Source organism: Colossoma macropomum, unplaced genomic scaffold (genome assembly GCF_904425465.1).
Source record: "Colossoma macropomum unplaced genomic scaffold, Colossoma_macropomum, whole genome shotgun sequence".
NCBI lineage: Eukaryota > Metazoa > Chordata > Actinopteri > Characiformes > Serrasalmidae > Colossoma > Colossoma macropomum.
In genome coordinates, this window is record NW_023494798.1 from 12918885 (window position 1) to 12939327 (window position 20443).

The following is a 20443-nucleotide window of genomic DNA, read 5'->3' on the forward strand; positions in this document are numbered from 1 at the left end:
GTATAAGTAATGAACATTGTTTTTGAAACATTCTTTATGTAAAAGATTTTGCAAACATGATATGTTTTGATTTTGCAAACACGTCCAGTCGTTTTACCAAAACTGTTGTGAGTGGTAAGACATCTCTCTCACCCCTTGTATAAATGTTGTCTTGTTCAACAAATCATAGTCCCACAAGATGATGTCTCCACGTGATTGTCATTTTTACACTAGGATCATCACCTGTTTAAGCTCCTCCCCTCAACCAGAAACCTTTCTGCATGGATGTTTGTTGTACTCTATAAGTGTGGTAGGACTCAGGTATGGATGTCTGTTACTGTATAAGTGTGGTAGAACTCAGATATGGATATCTATTTTACTGTAAAAGTGTGGTAGAACTCATGAAATACTGTGTTACTGTATAAGTGTGGTAGAACCCATTGGTGTCTGTATTACTGTATAAGTGTGGTAGAACTCAGGTATGGGTGTCTATATTACTGTATAAGCATGGTAGAACTCAGGTATGGATGTCTATATTACTGTATAAGCGTGGTAGAACTCAGGTATGGATGTCTATATTACTGTATTAGTGTGGTAGAACTCATGAAATACTATGTTACTGTACAAGTGTGGTAGACCTCAGGTATGAATGTCTATATTATTGTATAAGTGTGGTACAACTCAGATGGCAATTGGACAGATATTTCTCCAGATTCACCCTGAAGACTGTTTTCACTCTATAAACATAAGTTTGTTCATCATAAGTGTTTTTGGATTACTGAGACACAGAAGTCGCTCCTATATTATTTCAATCATCTCTTTGGTAGCTGATATTTAGGGTGGTTTTGTAAGCTCACACTGAGAAATGTAAGCCTACTATAAATGTCCTGTATATAAAACATGTTTTAGTTTTACTATGCTGATATTTGATCTTCTCTATGTGATCAAAAATAAATGTGCCACATTCGATTCAGCTTTTTTTCACTAAACATTTTGGTTCTAATGAGATTATTTTTATGTACTAAGGTTGGGCAGCTCGTCTGGTTCAATCAACATTTGTACTCAGCAGTCTGCAATCAATGTTTCACAAATACTGAAATTCACTTATCTGTAGACTAGTTAGTAAGACTACATGCGTGAGAAGAGGATTAAATAAGGTTGTCAAACTATTTGCTACTTTTTCTCATGTTTTCTTTCCAGCCCGTATTTCGGAAATCCACGCCCTCCTGCGCTCGGATTGGCTAGTAGTTTACACTGCGGCTGCGTCCAAAACCGCATATGCCACGGCCATAATAAACAGTATACCACACTTTTTAATACAGTATACACAGTATGGAAGTATGTGTGTCTGGACGCTGTGGACCGTGCACTAGTGTGAACTACTGGCCAGTCGTAGCGCAGGGGGGCGGGGCATGTCTGAAAACGGGTGGTCGGAAATCTGGATACCGCACAGATAAAGTCCACAGTGATCTCAGACACGGCGCGCCAAAGATGAGCGCGTTAACCAATCAGATTCGCCCTGGGACCCACAGCTGACAACGAAAACAAAGAAAGGCATGTTTTTCCTCTAAAGCTGCTCGCTTCTCATGCATCGCCAGGGCGAGTCATGGGAGAAATCGTACTCCTTTAACACGACACCGCTAAGACTGGACATACTTCGGGTTCTCCAGTAAGTTCAGCTCGTCATATTTGCTGAAGGGTAGCTGTACCTTACAGTTCGGACAAGAAAAAAACACTTTAATGTTGGTTGCAAACAGCTTCAAGGTTGAGAGGCAGCTTTTATTTTGTAGTTCAGACAGCAGTTCAATGCGAAGGAGCGCTTTGGAAACTCCTTTCTCTGGAGGCAGGCCATCCAGATAGGAAAGTTATTTAGCATTAAACTGTCTGTTCTTGACAAACTTTTACTTTCGGGCGACTTTCCTGTTCAAGCTGCCAGTTTACCTTACATAAATGTAACATAAGAGATTATCCCAGGTTAGCTCTTGAGATTAACATATTAAAGAAAGACTGAGTAAATGGAGGTTACAACTTCACACAAATTCTCAACAAAAATGATAAGTTACTTCAGTTTCCTTCATCAAAGCTTAGGCTTTAAAGCCTAAAAACAACACTAGCTCTGGCAGCAGTTGCAGGTTCAAAGAAGAGAGTAAGAGTAAATAGGCTGAATGATGTCCCTGTAGACCTCAACACTCAAGGCACAAGGGCAGATGAAATGGGCTGTAAAATAACATGTGGATACAAAACGAGCACAGAGGTGAATCTTAGAATAAAGATTTAGAATTAGAACTTGTTTAGAAATCATTTACGATGTTTCTGGTTTTAAGTTACTTCATTTTCCATTTCATGGTCAGAGTGTTCCTTCCATGTTGCCTTAACAAGGTTGTAATTAAGTCAAGCCAAACATTTAAAGTAAATTCAGAGTCTATTACGTTAGTTTGTATAGTGTTGAGCGTTAGGTTCATTTTTCATGCTCAGTGGGAAACAAAGCTCATGCTAGTTTTAACCAAACATGGGGGTATTTCTTTTTACATATTAGTGGATAGACTTTCTCTCTAGCCTATGTTTAACTGGTTTCATTTCAAGAATGTGTCAAAATCTCCACAAAGTTAAAAGGGAATTCCACCGATTCACCTTTCAAAATTTCTTCATATTTAAATTGTTAAGGTGTAAGCAAAGTCATTCAACGTGGTTTGATGTGAAATGCTTTGTTCTAGAGAAACTTACAGAGACTGAATTGATCCCTGCGCTGCTGTTAGGAATCAGACATCTGAAAATTTCATGCCTCTAGAAGCTCCCTCACAGAAAGCTTGTTACATGAAATGAATGCCTGATGTCTGACACTAGGGGTGGACAATATAACAAAAATATCATATCACAATACTTCTAGATATTTTTTATGATATACAGTATGTATCACAATATTTTGGTGCACAGTCACAATGCACTAGTAGTGCTACTTTTAAAAACTGCTATCAAAAACTCTAAATGCAGAGATGTTTATTTAGGGTTTAATATGCTGTGCTGCACTAATTCCAGTTAAACAGGACTAATTATGCTCTCTTTGTAATGAGACATGCAGTTGGCAAACGTTCTTATGCTAAGGAGAGCTTATCGTGCATCATGATAACAAAATGAATCACGATAATGATAAAATATTGTCATATTGCCTACCTCTACCTGAGACATTGTTTTGCAGTAGTTTTGAGAAGATCTTGGCCTTAAATCTTTTTTTAAATTAATTCATGGTGGAGAGGTACATGCAGGGGGTGTTGTAAGGAAAAATAGTCCCCAAATAGAACTGTTTTTTTTTGTTTGTTTTTTAGATTTACCACAGTTTTACCATTATCAACATCACATATGAAAACTCAAAAGAAATGTGTAAGTTTACTTGTTTTGAATAATAACTAAATATTTGAGTTGTAAACATTGCAACCCCTGGTTTCTATCACCACCACTGTAAAGAAATCTGAGTTGTAAGTTTCTCTACAGTGCACCGTTTCACATCAAAACACTCTGAATGACTGTTTATATCTTGAAGATGGAATTTTGAAAAATTAATGGAATTCCCCTTTAAAGAGTCATTATGCTTAGCTTGCAAAAGTTTAGACCTTTAAAATTTGTTTTACCATGTAATTTATTATTCACTTACCTATTTAACTGAAAACATTTTGACATACATATTTAAACTAAACGAGTCTTTTTCTCAACATGCAGAAAACTTTGACTGAAATTGCTGGAGTAGCCTCTCACATAAATGTTTAACTTTCTTAGGTAATCCTCAGTGAAAGTCTTAGCTGACTGAGCTGCAGACAACCATCGTAATGTATAACTGAAGAGAGTGGTTGTATTAAGTGAAAGGACAATATATTTGTCTTCAACTGTGCCACTGTGTGCAAGTTAATAATCAACTTACATTCGTGAGCTTGAGGTCAATGCGGTACTTTCCATGTAGCAATTGTTATACTTTGAATGGAAATGAAAAGGATAGAAGTTTAACTGATTATGTAGTGTTTTATGGAGTAAGGAGATGATGTAGGTTTGAGGTACCCATGTGTGAAGATGAAGAGTTTGAAAAGTAAACTGTTAGCTCTGTTAATTATTATAAGACAATTCAAATAGTAAAGGGATTTATGTAACATCTACCATTTTAGTGTGTGCAATAAAGTTTGTTTTCTTGTGTCTGTGTGTCAAATCAAAAAAGTTTCTTTTAAAATGTAGGGCAGAGGCAGTAAGATTAGGTTTAACATTAACACTCACTGGTTTCACAAGGGCGTGTTTACATCTGCTTTAGTCCTAGCCCACAGCGCGTCATAAAGCATTGTTGTCTCTCTTTAAGGATCTGCTATTTTTTTCGTTTTCTTCCTGACAATGTAGTAAAAGCCATCCAGAAAAGAGTGTCTTGACTCAAATAATTTGGCAATAATTACATTTTTTTTCTTACCTCAAGCTCACATTGGGTGGGTGTGTATAAGTTTAAGGGTCAGTTAAGGACTCACCTGAGTCTCATTATCCAGAACCTTCTGTCCTCTCCTGTTTTGTCCCTGTAGGTGCACCTGCTCAGGGGGACGTGGGGGAGTGCATTCAGAGGTCCAGGGAAAAGAAGTAAAAAGAAAAGAGGACGCTGGAGCTCAGAAGATGGCAGATTCTCTCAGCTTTGAGTGTCTGTCTTGACATCTGCTGTCTTTTATCATCATGCTGAGCCTTATCAAACTGCCTCGAGTCTTAACCATCAACCAAGTTCCGAAAGTAAGTACTGTACTTTCAGATGATTCACAGTGATGTATTCTACCACTAATGCAGCGATATGTTGGTGCGGCTTTTCATCTGAGCAATAAGGTCTAATAGCTGATCACTTCTTTTGTCCTGTTTATTGTTATTATTATTATTATCTGTTTAAATGAGTAATATCAGTAAGCCCCTAGATTTTTAGTGTGAGTATTTTTGTCTAGTTTTCATTCTGTGAGAGTAACAGTTGCCACAAATACTATTAATTGCTGAGTATCATAAACAGTGTTGCTTTATTTATTTATAGCTATCTTGAATTTGGGTATCTCTGAAATTAATAAAAGAATTTTCTACGCAGGTCTTCCATGAAGATGGGATTGTATCAGGGTATCGGTGCCCATACAGCTCAGCTAAAGACTGTGTTCTTAGCCTCTTCCAGCTAACAAATGAAACTCTGAACATTTGGACCCACTTTTTGCCTGCATGGTATGACTAGAGCACCTTGTTTCCCACAAAGAGAGCTACTTTAAAACAGCCAGTGGAGAAGCTTATCATTAATAATGATAAGAATTTAAAAACTATATAAAAAAGTAATAATTAGTAATAATTAAGAATTTGCTTAACTGACATTGTAAACTGCTCTTCTGGGTAGTTTGCACCTGCATTGTCTGTACTCATGAAGACATAAATCGATGCCAAAACATTATGACTACCTGCCTAATGTGCTGGTCCTCTGCATGCTGCCAAAACTGCTCCAATTCACCGAGGCATAGATACTACAAGACCTCTGAAGGTGCCCCATTTTATCTGGCACCAAGATGTTAGCAGCAGATACTGTAAGTTGCGAGGTGGAGCTGCCGCAGATCAGACTCGTTTTTTCAGCACATCCCACAGATGCTTGATTGGATTGGGATCTGGTGAATTTGGAGGCCAGGGCAAAACTTTTAAGTGTTCATCATATTTCTCAAGCCATTCCCCACACAGTGTGTGCAGTGTGGCCGAGCGCACTATCCTGATGAAAGAGGCCACTGCCATCGGTGAATGCATTAGCCATGAAGGGGTATACCTGCTCCACAATAATGTTTAGGTAGGTGACGTGTTAAATTGACATCCACATGAATGCTGGACCCAGGGACCCAGCAAAACATTGCCCAGAGCATCACACTCCCTCCACCCACAGCACATCCTGGTGCCCTCACTTCTCCAGGTAAAAAGTGAGCACATACCCAGTTATCCATGTGATGTAAAAGAAAATGGGACTTATTGGACCAGGTGATCTTCTTCCATTGCTCCAAGGTCTCTTTTGCCCTTTGTAGGTGCTTTCAGCATTGGGCAGGGGTTAGCATGGGCACTCTGATTGGTCTGTGGCTACTCAGCCCCATACACAGAAGGATTTGCTGCACTGTGTGCTCCTCCTATCACCATCATTGAAATTTCTCTGACTTGTGCCACAGTAGTCCTTCTGTCAGATCTGACCAGACGGGATAGCATTTGTCGCCCTACATATTGATGAGCCTTGGGCAGCCAACACCCTGTCTGTTTGTGGTTTGTTCTTCCCTGAACCGCTGTCAGTAGGTACTCGCCACTGCTGGTCTGAGCACCCCACAAGCTTTGCTGTTTTGGAGATGCCCCAACTCAGTCATCTGGCCATAATGATTTGACCTTTGTCAAAGTCACTCAAGTCTTCATGCTCACCCATTTCTCCCACATCCAACACAATGACAACAGGAACCGACTGTTTGCTTACTCTCTAATGTATCTCAGACTTTGACATGTGCTGTCGTTACAAGATAATCACTGTTATTTGCCTCATTGGTGAGGGTCATAATGTTTTTGGCTAATCGGTGTATATGCTCTTGCTGTGGGCAAATCTAGTAACATAGAGAGCATTTTCCCTAATCACATTATCAGCTGATGTTTGTAAAAAGTGACAAAATATGTACCTCAATTTTGCCTGGTGTGCTAGGTTCTTCTTATGGAAGCTGCTGATGGTGCTAGTAGAGGAGGAGTGGTGGGACTCATATTGTTGGCCTCTGCTGACCTTCCTGATGTCATGCTGTTTGTACCCACTGGCCTCCAGCTGTGCCCACACCTTCAGCACTATGTCCGAGCGTGCCAGACACATCTGCTTCTTCTTTGACTATGGAGCGCTCAGCTTTTACAGCTTAGGTTAGGGGGTGAATTCATTACAAATGAGCCTTTTTTTTTACATTGAATATTCAGTATAAATATTTACATTGATAGACAGGACACACATTTGGTCTAAATGTATTATTTATTGTGTGTTTGTGAATGACAAGGTTCTGCCATCATCTACTCCTCCTATGCATTTCCTGAGAAATGGGTCAACAGCACTTTCCATAAATACTACGTTCCCACTGCCACACTTAACGCTATCATCTGCACTGGACTGGCCTGTTACTCAAGGTAGGACGGATGATGTAAAATATTATGAAGGAAATTGTTCAGTATCTTTTTAAGACTTTTCAGTCAGCTGTACCTTTGCTTTCTGTTTTTGACAACTTTAACTTCTTGAAGGTTTGAAAGAGTAAACAAGTGAGATCAGAATAATTCAGTGTGATGATTCTGACTGTTGCATTTCTGAAAAAAAAACTATTATATTCATTTTATTGCTTATGGTATACTCATACTGGTTATTGTGAAGTTTACATAATTTCCTTGAAATGCACCGTTGGTCACCTTTTGTAATGACATGATGGCCTCTTTGTAGATATAATCAGTTTCAACCCTCAGATAAACATTTCATCAGATAAACTTAAGTTCAACATTAAACTTGATTTGGCATTAGACTTTCCATTTGGTAAAGTATTATAGAGTCAGTTTTATTTTTCTTTTAGCATTTCTGTGATTAATGCTTTGGGGTTTTTTGGATATTGCTTTAAAATCATTGCAACACTCACCTCTTCCCTCAAATTCTCCTTAACTGTACATCCTTTATTCTTTACCTTTTCTTCAGTACAATTATACACAAATAAATGGCAAATTCACTGGATTATCTGTATCAAATCCATGTAATATTTACAATGTTCTTTTCTTAGGTCTACTGTGAAATCGAGTGCAAAGCTAGGCAAGAGTCTACGTATTGTGGCTTTTACATATCCATATCTCTTTGACAACATTCCTTTGTTCTATAGGGTGAGTTGACTTGCTGCTCCTCACAAGTCATGCCAAAAAATTATTGTCTTACCAACATATCTAATAATAAAGATAATACTTTATAATCTATTGTCACTGAAATTTATCTTGCACCACAAGCTCCAGCAATCATCAGACATACATGTACATTAGAAGTGTAGCGATACATATATTTTAAGATTTGATGTCAGTTTAGATTCTGAGGTCTAGATTTGATTTGATTTTTGATATTTTATGAAGTCAACCTGCAATCAAAGTTGACATTTTTGTTGTATTGTTTCACGTACCTGGTCATATTGAGCGCTTCATCATATCATACCATTTAAAAGAGAAAGTTTGAGATTCCTTGTAATCTTTGCCTCAAAATCATCTTACGTAACTGTAGTATAAAAATATGGTAAATTACTGGTGTCCTCATGGGCCAACTTTGGCCACACTTCGGGCAGCCGTGCCCTAGAATTTCTAAGTGACTTGAGGGAAAAAAGTCCTTTGAGATTAAGAGAGCATTTTACTAGGATACACCCAAATACATAGTTTTCATAATTGATAGTAGTTTCTGTAAAAGACAGTAAATGATAATGTATATTTAAATTTCGATTTCAAATTATTCAGCCTTGTGTCCAGAAAAGTTGGAACACCATGCAAAATGTAAATAAAAACAGAATGCAGCGATGTGCAAATCATTTAAATCCTATATTTAATTGAAAATAGTACAAAGACAATATATCAAGTGTTGCAACTCTGTTTTTTGCAACTGAAATTTTCTTGTTTTTTGAAATATTTGATGCCAGCAACACTTTTCAACAAAGTTGGAACAGGGGCAACAAAAGACTGATAGAGCTAAGTAATGCTAAAATAAGACACCTGGTGGAACATCTCACAACTAATTAGATTACTTGGCAACAGGTCATTAACATGTTTGGGTATAAAAAGAGCATCCCAGAGAGGCTCAGTCTTTCAGAAATAAAGACTGAGCCAAATAGTTCAACAATACAAGAATAAGGTTTCTCAGTGTTGTTAAATGAAAAGATGATGCCACACAGTTGTAAACATGCTCCTGTCCCAACTTCTTTGAATCGTGTTGCTGACATGAGTTTTAAAATGGACATATATTTTCCAAAACAAAACACTTTTTTACCGTCAACAATTGATATGCTGCCTTTGTACTACTTTTAAATTAAATAAAGGGTTTTAAATGATTTGCAATTCATTACATTCTATTTTATGTACATTTTGCAAAGTGTCCCAACTTTTTTGAAACTGGGTTGATCAAAAGCTTGAACGGAGAAAAGTCAATATTTGATACTTTTGATACTTTAATAGGACATTGATATTGACCCCAGACAACCTTGAGACCTTGTCCATTCACTGTCTGCAGTCCTCATTGAAGTCCTCAGTTTTAGAACTGTTCATTGTTTGAGCACATTGTGACTGGCTTTTCTGTTCCTGCAGATTTTTGTGTGTGCTGGTGAGGGTTGCACAGTCAATGAAGCTACTGCTGTCCACTACCAGCACACTGCACTGGCCCTCCTCACTGGTTTCCTCTTTGCCACACATTTACCTGAACGTCTTGCACCTGGCAGTTTTGACTACATTGGTGTGCTACACAATTCAAGACGTCTGAATTTGAGAACCTTAACATTCAGTGAATGCACACAGCAGCAGGTGTTGTCCATTAATTTACGGTGTTTTTCTCCATTCTCCACAGGGCACAGCCACCAGCTCTTTCATGTGTTTGCTATCATTGGCACATATTTCCAGCTGACTGCAATTGAGCTAGACATGACCTCACGGAAGCGGTGGCTTCAGGCTCATTCACAGCCGATTACCTTTACCAACACAGTGGGTGCAGCGTTGTTTTGTGCAGCTTCCAGTCTATGTATAATCTACATCTTCTGTTGGGCACTTCCCTCCACTAGGACCCAGAAGGACCATGATTTGAAATAGTCACGTTTTAGTGCAGCTTCTGACGTACAGAAGCAAGCAAAGTGTTTTATTCGAAGCCAGGAGAAACTATGATAAAGGAATCATGTGAGTGAAACATATTTTAAACTGCACTGCATTAGCTATACTAATTCTCTTTATGAATCTGTTCATCAGGGCATTTTACTTTTTGTGACAAAAAGCAGCCTAATGAAGACAGATGCTGAAAGGAGGATTCATACTGTACTGCACCCAGAGGCTTTTTATAGGCCTTAGTCACAATGTGTGCCTTATGAAACTGGCGATGTATTTTATCTGTAACATTTTGTGTTTAACCTCACTCTGAAGACAAAGATGTCACTTGCCTACACTGATAAATTAATAACTAATAAATGTTTTATTTAATTGTTTTGTGGTGTTGTGTAAATGCTCGTTTTGTTCCATTATTTTTATAATTTTGCAGTTGTAAATAAATTTCAATAAACTAATCTGATTTTTTTTCTGGTGTCCTAATTTTGGATAGACATTTGATTTGTACAGTGAGAAGAAAATTCTTTTCAAACAGTAGGTTTCTAATAATTTAAATAATTAAACATGTTATTATGTACTTATTCATTTAATCAATCGTGTTACATGGGGCTGAAGTACAAATGACTTAATTCTCCCTACATAGTGCACTACATATGTCACGAAAGAATTACTTTTACACCAAAATCGTGCACTTTGTTCTTTCATTCTGTGGCTCAAACCAAAAATTACCTTTTTAATAATACAGTGCACTATTTGGTCGTGTAAGCTTTCATGACCTGCAGTGCACTGTAAATAGATTTGGGAACTATTGGAGATTTCGCCTGGACCAAGAAAACAAAAAGTCTAATGAAACTTCCTTTCCGGTCCTCTTCCTTTGATGCTTCCTGACCTGGTAAGCATGTGAGTCCACACGCTGCTCAGATATGACTATATATTTAGTGAGACCAGGAGCTACAAAAAGAGAAAGAGCGAGAAAAGAGAATAGCAAAGGAACTATTGAATTATTGGGACGCAGCCTGTCTCAGCGGAGGGGACTTTACGTAAGCAGCGTCAGGCGGGACTTCCTGTAGTGTCAGCCGCCTGTGCTGCGCTCTGATTGGTGGGATTTGAAAAATCCGTTTTTTGTCGCGAGGCGGAGGGAAGATTCGAACTTCGAATTGGCGAGGAGAGCGGAGCGAGCGGACCGAGTCGATTAAAGTCAAATAAAAACACCTCAAGATGATCAGGCCGACGTGAGTAACCATGATCCATTTATTTCTGTAAAACGCTACGTTTTGATTTGAGAAATGTCTGTGTCTTCCGTTTTTATCGTCTGTGAGGATCGTTAATCTCTCACAGAAGCAGCAAACCAGACTAGCGAGCTAACTGAACTTCGTCATCCGTGTTGTGTCTCCAGGCAGTTATAAGATAGATAAGATAGAATAACTACTAGTGGCGTAAAACATGACATTAGAGCAAACGCTAGTTATAATTTATCGCTAGCTATGTTTTCTGTCTATAAGTTAGCAGCTTGTGGGATTTGTAGGAGTTCCATTCTGTAGCCTGTTTTGAAAATACATTGTTTATTTAAACGTCTAACCGGTAGCCAGCTAATTATAGCTTGCTAACAGACAACCAGCTAGTTGGTCAGTTCGTGGATTATTGCTGACTACTGACTAAACTCACTTTGACTCATTCACTATTTAAGTTATTAGCTAAACATTGCTTTGATATTTATATCGTACTTAATACATCTATGTAACAGACCAATTTATTAGTTAACTAGTTAGCGTTAGTTTAGCTAGCTAGCTAGGTTATTTAATTCTAAAACAGGTTTATTGAAGTGAACGGTTTTAGCCGCATCAGTCGTTACTTTGGTACAATATAAATAATACGTGTCGGCTAGTTATATTCTTTGTTTGTTTTAGCTGGAGGAGGCTTCGTTTGGTTAGCTAACCTAGTGTTAACGTAATACTCACTAGTATGTTCGTCCTCTTGGTTCTAGTCTAGTCTTATTTTTCATTTACCCAAATGCCATTTTTATTTCAGGAAGGGCAAGACCCCGCGCCGACCAGCTCCTAAAAAGCCATCGAACAACCAGAAAGATCCAGTTGGGGTTTGTACCTTAACTTTTTCAAGGCATAATCATCATGAACCGTCTTATGGCGCTGTCACATTGCTGAGAATAGAGCTGTACAGTGTGCCTGTAGGTTTTTCGTTAGAGGTAAAACGGCTGTTTTTTTGGACAGGTGTACTGCCGTGTGCGTCCACTAGGTGCAGAGGATGAAGAATGCTGTGTTGAGGTCATAAGCAGTACTACCATCCAGCTTCACGCCCCTGATGGTCTCAAAGCCAACAGGAATGGTGAATTCAAAGAGGTTAGCCAGTTCTCTTTCTGTGTTTGCCCAGCATGACTAAAAATGTTGATGTTTTTAAGGAGTAATTTTAGAATGCATTGTGTTTTGTGTTCCTTATAGATTGATTTATTGTTATTTTATTCTGACAATGTTCTCTACACAAAATCAAATTTTCAAATTTGGGCAGAGTTGAGTGTGACCGTTTGTTGTAATCTTTATTATTGCCTTGCAGACTCAGTATTCCTTCAAAAAAGTTTTTGGAATTAAAACAACACAAAGGGAATTGTTTGAGGAAGTCGCAAAACCTCTTGTGGAAGACCTTATTCACTGTAAAAATGGTAAAGGAATCATTTGCTTGCAACTGAATGTAATGTGATTGATCATAGATTATCAAGTGCTTTAAACGTTTGTTCTCTTTGAATTAGGTCTTCTGTTCACCTATGGTGTCACTGGGAGTGGAAAAACCTTCACAATGACTGGTTCCCCAGGCCAAGGTGGCCTCCTGCCTCGCTCACTAGGCATGATCTTCAACAGTATTGGTCCTTTCCAGGCCAAGAGATTTGTAAGAAAACTTTTAGTGTGATCGGTTTGGTAAATTTTAATGGATATTCTCATATTAATTCCCTCTTCCAAATTCTGCAGGTTTTCAAACCTGATGATAAGAATGGCATGGAAGTCCAAAATCAAGTGGATGCTCTTTTGGAGCGACAGAAGCGAGACAGTCAGCAATCTGTACCAAAGACTCCATCCTCGAGGTACGCGAAAGATCTGTTGTTGTGCAATATACTGTATGTGTGCTTGGACCATGTATTGATTAGTTGTCCATCATAACTAATATGTATGTTTTGATTTTGTTTCACAGGCAGAAAGTAGACCCTGAGTTTGCTGACATGATTAGCCCAGAGGACTCTTGTAAGGCTGATGCAATAGATGAGGACAGCAGCTACAGTGTGTTTGTCTCTTACATTGAGATATACAATAACTACATCTATGATCTCCTGGAGGAGGCTCCATTTGACCCAATAAAGCCAAAGTAAGCCCAACAGATAGCCACTGTATTAGTACAAGCTGTCTTATGATTTTGTATGATGTTTATGCTCTGTCTGCTTTCATTTGTGTGCACAGAATTTATTTATTTATTTATTTTTTGGACAAAGGCAGGCAGAATTTAATTTTATTTAAGATAAACAGATCATAGTGAGCATATGTTTGGTCATATGTAACACTCAGTCTCTCTTGACATTGATAGATTTTGTTATAGAGTAGCTTCAGACAAAATGTTTCTGTTCCTTTGCTAGGTGGAATGGTGCAGGGACACCTCTGCGAAACAACACTGAGTTCATGTACGTGACCAGTGGATAACTCCTACAGATAGACTGTGGTCTTTTAAGCAGCATTTCCTGTCCTTTAGCTGTGTCTTTGTCCTGTGCAATGTTGTCTAAGGTTTACCTGTGTTTTTGTAGAATGCTGGGCTTGTAGAGAATGCTGTGCAGCTTCGTCTGTTTGTTTTTCCTGTGCTTCTGCTGTAGTGGCTGATAATCACCCTTTGCAGAATGGCTGGCAAGCTGCCCTTTTATCTTTGTTTTCTCATCACAGAAATGTTGATATATTCTAATAGAGATTCTTCTTTTAGACCACCGCAATCTAAAATTTTGCGCGAAGACCAAAACCACAACATGTATGTAGCTGGGTGCACTGAAGTTGAAGTTAAGTCAACTGAGGAAGCATTTGAAGTCTTTTGGAGGGGTGAGTTAAAATATATCTCTAACTTTTACAGCAAAATGTCCTGTAGGTTTCAGTATATTTTTGTTGACATTATCAACTATGAACACTAGGTCAGAAGAAGCGCAGGATTGCAAACACACAGTTGAATCGGGAGTCCAGCAGATCTCACAGTGTTTTTATCATCAAACTGGCTCAAGCACCGTTGGATGCAGATGGAGACAATGTTCTTCAGGTAAGTAACCACACTGCAGAGTTAGCTTACAGTGAAAGGTCCATGTAGAGAATACAGTACTTTTGTGGATTTAGGACACCTTTGCAGATTTAGGACGCCTTTGCTTAATGTTGTTACAGGACAAGAACCAGGTGAATGTGAGCCAGCTGTGTCTGGTGGATCTGGCTGGCAGCGAACGCACAAGCAGAACACGTGCAGAGGGCAGCCGCCTTCGAGAAGCAGGTGAGCCATATTTTTGTAGGGTTTGTTTGTTCATTCGTTCTTGGGCCTTACGTTTAATACAAAATGGATTATTCATTTTGTGTATCTCCCTACAGGCAACATCAATCAGTCTCTGATGACACTCCGCACTTGTATTGAAGTTTTGAGAGAGAATCAGATGTGTGGCACTAATAAGGTATGTGTGACACCCCCCACCCTTCTGTTTTGTGTGTTTGGTTTACCACATCAGTTGATAAGTTGTAAGAGTCAGGCTTTCTTTTCAGATGGTCCCATACAGAGACTCTAAAGTGACTCACTTGTTCAAAAACTATTTTGATGGAGAAGGCAAAGTCAGAATGGTGGTCTGTGTCAATCCTAAGGCAGATGATTACGAAGAAACTATGGTAAGACCAAGTGCCTGTGTTATGCATTGTAGAATTGGGTGTACAATATTCTGTGGCTTCAAATGCTGCGCTTCTGTAAGCATGTTGTGTGTTTGGTAGCTGGTAATGCGGTTTGCCGAGATGACTCAGGAGGTGGAGGTGGCCCGGCCTGTCGACCGGCCCATTTGTGGGTTTGCTGCAGGCCGCAGACAGAGGAACCAGGCCTTCAAAGAGGAGCTGTCTCGTCGGCTAGAGGAACGTGGTGGCCCAGTAGATGGAGGTATTACTTATCCATACGCCCACAATGGCACTTGATACTCTGAAGCAAGCTATACAGTAGCAGTTAAGAGCCAGCCCTTAATCCAATTTGTTGGATGTTTGTGTGTGGTTTTTTTGTTCAGAGCCTCCCTCAGCCCTAAGCCAGCTGCTGCAAAGCTTGCCTCCGCTACCTCCCTGTGAGATCTCTGACCCTGCCGATGACCACACATTTCCTAGGGTCATTGAGTGCTTGGAGAAGAGGCTTAAGGTCCGCCAGATGTTGACTGAAGAGTACAACAAAGCTGGTATGATTTTTCTCCTAGCAGTTTGCCTTTGCCATTTACTGATAATGTAACTACAGGCTCTTGATTCTCTTCTTGTTGCAGCTAACATGCTAAAGTCTATGCTTCAAGAACTGGATGGTAAACTTATGTCCAAAGAGAACTTTATTCATGAGCAGCGAGGCAAACTGGGGGAGAAGGATAAAATGATACAGAACCAGAAAAATGAAATTGATCGTCTGGAGAAGAAATCCAAGATGCTGGAATACAAGGTAATCTTGGGAACTTGAACCATCAATGCCATCATGATCAGTCAGGGTGTGTGGCTCAATGTTGTTTCATATCTGTTTAGATTGACATCCTGCAGAAAACCACCAACATCTATGAGGAGGACAAGCGTGCTCTTCAGCACGAGTTGGAGAGCAGGGAGCAGAGGCTGCACCGTGAACTCTCAGAGAAGAAACGGATGGAGGCACGCCTGCAAGGCATGGTCACTGATGAAAAGCTCAGGTGGCAGAAGGAGTGTGTGAGTAATCATATCTGTGTAACTTGGTGTTTGTACTGATGTGGTTATAGATACCTGTGATAGTAAAGCTGATGAATTATTGTTGTAATGATTGTTTTAAAGAGTCATTTTATGTAGAAGTGGCCTTTTTTTAGCAGGTGGAGAGCGGTGCCCATATTTATGGATTTAGCATAGATGCTGCTTTAGTCACCCAGTAAAATGTGGGATGGGGTCATGCTGTGTATGGCAGTAGACCTGTACAAGAAAGCTTTTCTGTTCTGAGATGCAATAGGACAACAAAATCAAACAACTTTAGAAAGACGTTGATAATTCTATTTCCTTTTTAAAGTGTAGGTAAAGGTATCTAAGAATGTACTTTTTTTATATACTCTTCCAAACTTCTGTTAATTCTTTGATTAATTTACTTAACATAGATTTTGTCCGTATGTGCGTTAGATCCTACAGCAACCAGGCATGTTCAGTAATCTGGAGATAGTGAGGAATTATGAGCATACTTACAAATGTGCATTTCTATGCTATGTTCCTGTTTTCTGAGGGTTTTTTTGGCCTGTGCAGGGATGTTGGTCTCCAACCCTCAGCATTGTTTTGTACTGTCTATATGTCAATGGACTTGAAGTTGACTGTGTGTTAATATGTAGGAGAGGCGTGTAAATGCCAAGGAGCTGGAGATGCAAAACAAGCTATGGGTGAAGGATGAGAAGCTGAAGCAGCTCAAAGCCATCGTGACAGAGAGTAAGACGGACAGCCGGCCAGAGAAACCCCAGCGGCCTTCCAGAGAGAAGGACCGAGTACCTGCTAAGAGATCAGCTTCTCCCTCGCCCATACCTGTACGTCTCCCTGACTTGCCTTTCAAAGTTGCTACAGCTCAAGCCTTCTTCATTTAATATATTCTGGTCTTGCCATTTCCAAACATTGATTTTTGCTCTTGCATGATTTTATTTGTGTAATTAATCCTTGTACATAACATTTTTGGATGAGTTCTGATTCTCATGCGTGTTGTTTTTAACCCCCTTTCTGTAAATGTGTTTTGTGCGTGTGCGTGTGTGCGTACCATGTGCACTAACTGGATATTGCTTACGGTTCTCTACACTGCTCTCCAGCCACCCCACTCCTGCCAGACCCCTGTATACATTCCCCCCCAGGCAGTCAGGCCAGCTCCCCTTTCCCCCAGTACCAACAGTGTATCTGTGGCCTCCTGCATTTCTGAGTGGGAGCAACGAGTGCCACAGGCTGGTAGACAGGGCAGCCCCTCCCCTCCCCAAAGTAGGAGCAGAGCTCAGGGTCTTAGCAGGAGGAGAGGCAAGTGCTGGACCAGAGACTGTGAGGTGCCTGTCCAGCCAGGGGATGTAGACCTAGAGGAGAATGGTTACAGGGTCAGTGGCGTATCTCGCTGTAGCTGTAGGTAGAGTTGTAATGACGCTGCTAACATAGTTAGTACTTAAATAACATAGTTCCTAAATGTGTTGCTTGATGGCTGCACTTCTAGATGTCTGTATTAAAATGATAAGAGACTGATTTGCTGCTAATTTTTTAACTCTCATGTCATTTATGTTCTGTTTCACACTTCAGACAAATAAATGGAGACTAATAAATGACCTATGTGATCTCATGTGCCTTGTTTTTGGTACCTTGAAAAGCAGCATACATGGGATGTTAGAAGGGCATTACTGACTGGAAAAAAATACATTTGAGCTTGCGATAAATTACTAATGCTCCTCGTCTGCCCTTTATCAACCGCTTGGCATAGGCATTGCTTTTAATAGAATAGTCCTACTAACTCACTAATACCTAATACTAATCCCAGTCTCCTGACAGTGCGTGTGTTTTGGTTGTACAGACTGGACCACCAGTTAGGCCTCTGCACAGGCGCTCGCACTCTGCTGGTGCTGAGAGGTGGGTGGATCATAAACCGCCCACAAATGTGGAGCTTGACACGGTCATGCAGCCCACCGTTCCCAACGCCATCAAGGTGACCGCTCCCAGCGAGAAAGCTCTGTCCAAGTGTGACAAGTACATGCTGACACACCAGGAAGTGGCCTCGGATGGAGAGATTCAGACCAAACTCATTAAGGTGGCCTCTCTGGATGTCTAATCTGGGTTAACAAGCATACAGTGATCTGATCATTGCTGGTCCTTGGCTAATAAAATGTTTGTTTTTCAGGGTGAAGTGTTCAAAACTAGAGGTGGGGGACAAGCAGTTCAGTTCACTGATATTGAAACGCTGAAACAAGAAAACCCTGTTGCCCCGAGGTGAATAAAATTGAGTTGTGTATTTATGTACTGTAGATCAAATTATTTTACTGTGCTTGACAAGGTTGACGTTAAAACAAGCTACTGTCAATGCCTGTTTTTCTAAAAGCCGTAAGAGGAGATCATCAGAAACTGGCCCTAACCAAGAGGAGCATAGAGATGGGGACTGGACTGATGTGGAGACCAGGGTGAGGATTGTTGCATTTGATCATCTCTGGTCCTGTTATATATATGTATAGACTTTTTATACACAGGAGTGACTATGATGTGCAACTTGTCAGGATTAACTCAGAAGACTTGCTTGTTGCAGTTGTGCTTTTTCATGGATTTTATTACTGGATATTTTGATGTGAGCACAGATTACTCAAGCTGCGTCCTTGTTTTTGATTTATTTAGTGCTCCGTGGCCGTGGAGATGAGGGCTGGCTCAAACCTGGGACCTGGTTATCAGCACCATGGATATCCAAAGTATGTTCTTTTCTAAACGTATTCATTTCCCCTTTGCCTTCAGTCTCACCAGCAAAGGAGTATTTGGAGTTTGTTGTAATTCAGATGTTTGAATTTTGTCTTCCAGACGCAGAAAGCCCTAAGAGCTGCCATTGCATTGCTGTCACAGTCAAGAGTCCTTTCCTCTTGAAATCCCCTCATCACTGTGTGCAATACCTTACACTATTTAACTTTTTTAAGAATGCTTTTTATATAAAATACGTTTTATATGTATAAGCCTGTATATACGTTCACCAAAGTGGTTTTGTTATGCTTCTACATTAGTGTTACCATCAAAAATTCAGGCGTAGTGTAATCATGATTTTGGGGTGATTGAGATAAAAGTTATGGTGAATGTTTTATTCCCCTGCTGTCTCTTTATGTAATGCTTTTCTTTGGTATCTTTTTCTTTGTTTAGTATCTTATGCTTTCAGTGAAGTAGGGTAATCGAAAGCATTTGCCAGGCACGATTGTGCTGTAGGAATAAGAGCCCCATTTCAGAGTGTAATCCTGAATGTAGTCTTACTAGAAAAACACTGTTCTCACTTGTGTGATTGATGCAGACTGTCAGAACAAAACTGAACACCACAGCGTACACGAAACACAAACTGTTAATAAACAGCATTTGAAGATGTTTGCTCTCTTTTTAGTGTTATTACCTTTTGCATAAAGAAGATACCTGCATTCTCTTTCCTTGGTTCATTTACTAGGCCATTGTGAAGCTTTAAGCAGATTTTTCTTTTACCATTGAATGAACAGCAGATGGCAGCAGTGCTTTATCATGTTCAGGCTGATTCGCTGAGGAATGCAATACTTGTATATGAGGGGGTGGAGAGAGAAAGAGAGCGATGCCACAAAACTTAAGTTTTTGTAAAAATGATTATAATATGGTGTAATATAAACCTTATAAATGCCATTTTGCTTACAGAGCAATTTGATATGATATATTGGCCTACTATTTGGGGTGTAAATGTGCAAGGTGTTGGCATACTAAATTGTAGTCAGCCATGCTTTAAAAGTGTAATGGAAATATATAATATTGTGTGTGTGTGTGTGTGTGTGTGTGTGTATATATACAGTGAAATTAAAGCTTATGTTTTAGTTGCAGACTTTTTGAAGTTCCATGGTTCTTAGGAACTGAATTAAGCTGCTGGACAGTATGCTCCCCCCACCCCCCATTTCACCCCAAACATCAAGTTTCATATTCTGTCATATTTTGAATTTACATAAACATATTCCTTTTCTCCTGACCCCTGCAGTCACTGTAGATGAAGGAAAGGTCAAAAAGCTTTTGTGTTTTCATACAGAAATTAGGCCTCCATTCAAAAATGTATTGACAAAATCCATAGAAGAGGGTTGTTGCCTTATAGTGGCTAACATGGTCAGGAAGGACTTAATGCGTTTTCAGTGATTACACACAAACAGCTAAGCCCACCCTATAAATAATTTCTAATTTTTAAGGAAAAAATCAAAACTGATTTGTATATAATGATACATGAAATATAGAATTAGAATGCCTTGTTTGTAAACCACCAAGGTTATTTTTTTTGTAATTTAATATTTAAGTAATACTCTAAACTGTTGAGACTGATATTGGCCATTCCGACTCATGACTTTAGCTACTAGCTGTCTTTTGCAATGGAAAATAACACACCTAGATCTTGTGTAACACCTAGATCTTTGTCCCACAGAATTCTGTGTTCATGTGTTTCTTTTAAAGTTCTCATGGAGGCTTTGATGTGAATTCTACTGGCTCAAAACTCAAAGTAGCAAACAAAGAACACCTGCGTTTTTTGGATGTGGTGCTTGGTATTTTTTAAAAACATTACACGTTAAAAGTACACATTAGGTGCACCTTCAAAAAGATGGTTCTTCAAGGCTTTAGTAAAGGGAATTGTTCTATTTAGAACCATGAATTCTATGTAGAACCATTTCATCCTTAAATAGTTCTTT

At 39.4% G+C, this 20443-nt stretch overlaps 2 protein-coding genes across 4 annotated transcripts; both read left to right on the top strand.

The window, feature by feature from the left end:
- Positions 1-1454: 1454 nt before the first annotated feature.
- paqr5a (progestin and adipoQ receptor family member Va) lies at positions 1455-10281 on the top strand. The gene is made up of 8 exons (XM_036585417.1): positions 1455-1648; positions 4527-4725; positions 5063-5190; positions 6671-6873; positions 7005-7131; positions 7764-7860; positions 9313-9457; positions 9569-10281. The coding sequence occupies exons 2-8, from the start codon at positions 4672-4674 to the stop codon at positions 9805-9807; spliced, it is 993 nt and encodes a 330-aa protein (XP_036441310.1). The 5' UTR covers positions 1455-1648; positions 4527-4671; the 3' UTR covers positions 9808-10281.
- A 669-nt stretch (positions 10282-10950) lies between these two features.
- On the top strand, positions 10951-18695 carry kif23 (kinesin family member 23). Of its 3 annotated transcripts, XM_036585006.1 has the most exons (24): positions 10951-11045; positions 11842-11908; positions 12042-12170; positions 12382-12487; positions 12575-12711; positions 12792-12904; positions 13012-13182; positions 13448-13492; positions 13783-13895; positions 13985-14106; positions 14226-14328; positions 14424-14503; positions 14592-14711; positions 14811-14970; positions 15092-15253; positions 15335-15501; positions 15582-15755; positions 16394-16587; positions 16840-17128; positions 17593-17826; positions 17917-18005; positions 18115-18193; positions 18402-18472; positions 18579-18695. In XM_036585006.1, exons 1-24 carry the CDS (start codon positions 11032-11034, stop codon positions 18592-18594), a joined length of 2955 nt encoding a protein of 984 aa, XP_036440899.1. In that variant the 5' UTR covers positions 10951-11031; the 3' UTR covers positions 18595-18695. The 3 variants fall into 3 exon arrangements, with proteins under 3 accessions (XP_036440899.1, XP_036440897.1, XP_036440898.1); XM_036585004.1 differs by lacking the exon at positions 16840-17128 and having other exon boundaries at positions 16394-16582; XM_036585005.1 differs by lacking the exons at positions 13448-13492; positions 16840-17128 and having other exon boundaries at positions 16394-16582.
- The last annotated feature ends 1748 nt before the right edge of the window (positions 18696-20443 follow it).